The 4,677-nt window shown below is 66.8% G+C and overlaps 1 protein-coding gene across 1 annotated transcript; it reads right to left on the minus strand.

The window, feature by feature from the left end:
• Window positions 1-1,028: 1,028 nt before the first annotated feature.
• Window positions 1,029-2,105, minus strand: GJD3 (gap junction protein delta 3). Its single transcript, XM_075116664.1, has one exon. The coding sequence runs from the start codon at window positions 2,023-2,025 to the stop codon at window positions 1,306-1,308; it is 720 nt and encodes a 239-aa protein (XP_074972765.1). The 5' UTR covers window positions 2,026-2,105; the 3' UTR covers window positions 1,029-1,305.
• Window positions 2,106-4,677: the final 2,572 nt, after the last annotated feature.

Raw genomic sequence — 4,677 nt, forward strand, 5'->3', positions numbered from 1 at the left:
CCCCCCGCCGGAGCGGACCCCGCGGGGAGCCCCGCAGCCCCCCCGGCCACCCCCAGCGCTGGGCGAAGCGCGTTGGTTGAGTCACATTTCAGGGGCGCGGGAGCCCTCGGCCGCGTCCCCAGGGACGCCCCGGCCCCACCAGCACCAGCACACACGGGATCGTGACCACCGAGCCACCCCCCCCGCCGTCCCGGCCGTCCAGCGGGGAGGACCCGGCCAGACCCCACACGCCGAGGAAGCAGAGTCATTTAAAAGAGAAAAGAAAGCAAAGTATATATATATAAATATCTATAAATATCTATAAATACGTTTTAAAACCTTTGTAAAAGTTTGGAGGGGTTTTTAGGCCTGTGCAGGTGGAGGGGGCACGGCGGGCGCTGCCGGGGGGGAGGGGTGGGGCCACACGATTTATTATTATTAAATTTTTTTTTGTTGTTGTTGTTGAGATTTTAGTGGTTTTAGAGTCGGGGGGCACCGGGCGGGCCCTGCCCCGGCCCCCCCAGCAGGGTGGGGGCTGCGGGGGGCGCGCGGCGGTGCCAGCCCCGGCTGTGCGGGGAGCAGGGCCTGGCCCTGCTGGCACTGGGAGGACTGGGATGGGGTGGGGGGGGATGGGAGGGGGGGACTGGCTCCAGAATAAAGTTTATTTATTCTAGTGCCTGGCTCATTCTTGCTGCGGGGGGCACTGGGGTGGGGGGACATGGTTGGGGCTGTGGCATCCCGAGTCCTGGGGGTTCTTTGCTGGGTGTGGGGGGGAGGGGGCGAGGGGGCACCCCAGGACGCCCACATCTGCCCTCCCTGGCTCTGGCCATCCCCAAAGGCTGGGCTGGGGCAGAACCCTTTGGGGTTTCCCCCAGCACCCCCAAAGTGCTGCCCTTCCCAGCCTTGATGCTGCCATTGCATCTCCCTATGCCAGGGGCCTGCCCTGGCCTGCAGAGCCCTAATGCATTCGTGACACCCCCCCAGCACAGGGTGTGGGGGCAGCCCTGGTCGTCCCCCGCCTCCCCCCCGCCCCGTGCCAGGTCGGGGGCAGTGGTGGGGGGGGTGGGTGTTCAGGGGCGTCCCTGCCACTGCGCAGGGATGGGACCTGTTTGTTTTCCTTTTGTCCATATTTTTTTCCAGCAGCTGCCGGGTGAGGCCCAGCCGCCGCCCACAACAGGAACCGGGGGGCTCCGGGGCACGGCACAGCGCGGCACTGCTTCCCCGGCACGGCGAGGGCTGGGGCAGGGCGAGCCGCAGCCACCCGCTGGGCACCAGCTGGGCTGAGAACGGCCACAGCTCGTGCCACCGATGGCAGCCCAGGGCTGGCTACACGGTGAGGTCCCCCCGTGGTGGGGGGCAGCAAGGCTCCTCCGCAGCGCCCGCCGGCTGCCCGGGCGCCGCTCCCCGCTCCTGCGGCCGGGGGCAGCACCCAGCCCGGGGCGAGGGCACCTTGCGCAGGAGGTGGGCGAGCTCGGCCAGGCTGAGCAGCGCCGAGACCAGCCCCACCACGAAGTAGAAGTGGATGAAGACGGTTTTCTCAGTGGGGCGGGAGACGAAGCAGTCGACGCGGTGCGGGCAGGGCCGCCGGTGGCAGACGAAGAGCGGCTGCACCCTGAAGCCGTAGAGCAGCGCCTGCCCCAGCAGGAAGCCCAGCTCGGCTGCGATGCGTGCCACCACGCTCCCCACGTAGAAGGGCTGGAGGCTGCGGGCACGCTGGCCGGGGGCCCCGCCACGCCCCGGCTTTGCCGCCTGGTGCACGGCGAAGATGACAAAAAGGGCGGCAGGGGCCGAGAGCACGACGACGTGGAAGACGAGGAAGCGGTAGTGGGAGATGGGGAAGGCATCATCGTAGCAGACCGGTTTGCAGCCCGGCTGCTGTGTGTTGCAGACGAACTCCTCCTGCTCATCCTCGAAGACGTCGCTGCCCACGGTGGCCAGGACCAGGATGCGGAAGAGGAGCATCACCACCAGCCAGAACCGCCCCACCATGGGCGAGTGCTCCTGCACCGCGTCCAGCAGCGAGCTCAGGAAGCCCCACTCGCCCATGGCCACGCTGCAGGAGTGGGATCAGTGCTGGGGGGGAGATGCTGTGCCCACGAGGATGGACCCCAGCGGGCAGCACCGCTTCTCCAACTCACTGCTCTCCATGCCAATCCCAAATGCATCACACCATCCCCACGCGCAGGAGGGTGCCCGGGCAGTGCCAGCCCAGCTCCCCCCATCACAAGTGTCCCCAGGCATCCGCTGTGCCCCAGGACTCCCTCCCCCAGAGATGGGGCCAACGACCCCAGCTGGGGCAGGACTAGCAGGTTCCTCATCCCGTGTCCCCCCCAGCTCCCCTGAGCCCCCCACAGCCCCAGCTCAGCAGGGTCAGGCCCGGTACCTGCGGAGGCTGCGGTCTGCGGCGTGCCAGCGCGGCTGGCGCTGGCTGTCCAGGGCTGTCAGGGACTGTCCGGTCCCTTGTCCAGCTGGGATGGGACGACAGTCCCACAGCCACGCCTGGAGTCCTTTTAAAGAGACAGAGCAGCCACAGGGGCGCCCAGAGGGGAGGGAAGGGCTCAGATCTGCCAGGGGGGCCCTCAAGGACAAACACTGCCCCTGCTCTGGCACCAGCAGCTGCCCGGGGGTGCAGGATGGTGCAGGGGGCAGTAGCCCCCCCACCAGTGCAGAAATGTCCCCTTGCCTTGGCCTCCCCAACCCCTCAGGGCTGCAGGGTACCAAGTCACAGCTGTCAGCCCCCAAAAGGCCCCCTGCCAGCACTGGCATCGCCTCCCTGGCCCCCGCAGAGCCTGGGTGCATCGCCCGCATTCAACCATGCCGTGACAGCTCCTGCCCTGCGGTCCTGCCTGAGGCCGGGATCTCCCCCGCAGGGCTGGGGCGCTGTGCCCCAGGGATGCTCAGGGCTGGCACCAGCCCTCCCTCACTGTGACACCGTGCCTGGGCTGTCGGGGCTGTGGAGGGTCCCATGGACTGTCCCGGGCTGTCCCTGGCTCCGCATGTGCTGGCAGACAGAGCCGTGCCGGCCAGTGGGAGGCCATGCTGCCGGCAGCTGCCTTTCAAAGTGCTGCAATGCTCTGCAAAACATCCTCCATGGCACGGCCAGGGCCTCTGCTGGCCCCTACCTGTCCAGGGCAAGTGCCGATGGCCTTTGCCTGTGCCTCAGATTCCCTTTCTGGTAACGGGAGCAGAGCCCTGGCCAGTGCAGGCCACCCTCGGGCCACCCTCGCCCCTTGGAGGACGTGCAATGCCCATGGTGGGTTGGTGCCCGGCGCCCCACAGCTCATCTCCTGCTCCAGCCACATCCCCAACGCCCCAGTCAGGGAGATTCTGTGATGAAGGACATCCTGGTGTGGACGCTGTGGTGCACTGTCTGCGCGTGTTCACGCACACACAGCTCCATACGTGCATGTGGGGTGATGCCGGGGTTATGGGAGCAGCTACACAGCCAGCCCCGAGCAGCCAGCGCCGCACGGCCGCGGCCTGGCCATTTGCTGTGCGAGTTATGACAACTGATTCTCCGGGCGCGCTTGCAGAAGGAGAGCTGTAAATAGCACGGCCCCTCGGCGGGGACGCGCCAGAGACACTCTCCAGAGCCTGGCAGTGGAAAATCTGACAGCACTTTCCACACTTGACTGGGTTCCAGCAAAGCACCTCGGTGGCACAGATAGTGCCTGCACCCAACCGCCACGCCGCGGCCGGGGCGGGCCCAGGGTTTGCCAGTTGGTCCCGCAGCCGCGCAGCTCCCCGTGGGTGGTGAATCAGCAGCCGGGGACGCGAGGGGAAGCGGGTGTCGCAGCTGGACCCCGCTCGTCCCCCGGTGCCTGCCCAGGAGCCAGCGCCGGCTCCCAGTGCCTGCAGGCACGACGGCAGCCCCGCGGCACCCCATGATTCAGCATGCACGATGCTCTGGGGGCCCCGAGCACCCAGGTGTGGGGAGGTGGGACAGTGCAGCTGGTCCTCAGGGCTTCATTAGTGACCCCAATCCCTCCCCATGCAGGGACCCTGCCCACTAACCCCCCCATTTGGCCCAGGAAGGTTCTGCAGAGCCCGCCGCGTACCCCCGGCAGACGCGCAGCCCCCCAGGCCGGCTTAGAGCAAACCCAGCGCTGGAGAGTAAACGTCCCCGGCCTGGGAGGGCTGAGCACGTTGGGAACTTCAGGCCAGCGCTCACCTGCGGCAACGCCGCCGGCTGCAGAAGCAGAACCTGGGGCAGATGGTCTGCGGGGGCAGACGCCGGGCACCACACGGGCTTTCGCAGGAATTAGGAAACCGCAGCTGCAGAGCTGAGGTGGCGTGTCTGGCCCCGGGTTTTGCAAAGCCACGGTGAGAGCAGTGAGGAACAGGCAGGGAAAGGGGCCGGGCAGCACCTGGTCTCTGCAGAGGCCGAGGCGCTGCAGCTCTGCCCCAGCACCTTCGCTGTGTGACGGTGAGCACCTTCCCGGCCCTACACACCCTGACTCTGCGCCCTGCTCGTTTCCATAACAATGCCAAAACGGGCTAAATCAGCACTGGCAATAACCTCAGAAATAACGAGCGTGGCTAGACGAGGGAGGTGACCCACTTAGGCCAGCCTTGGCAGCGGCGGTGGGAGCCGATGGCCTCTTGCTCCTAAGTCTGAGCTTCAAATACTCACCGTGAACAAAGACAAGCCATGGCTCTGGTGAGCCGGCGCAAGGGAAAACCGAGGGAAGAGGCAGA

This window comes from Phalacrocorax aristotelis, chromosome 23 (assembly GCF_949628215.1).
Source record: "Phalacrocorax aristotelis chromosome 23, bGulAri2.1, whole genome shotgun sequence".
Lineage (NCBI taxonomy): Eukaryota > Metazoa > Chordata > Aves > Suliformes > Phalacrocoracidae > Phalacrocorax > Phalacrocorax aristotelis.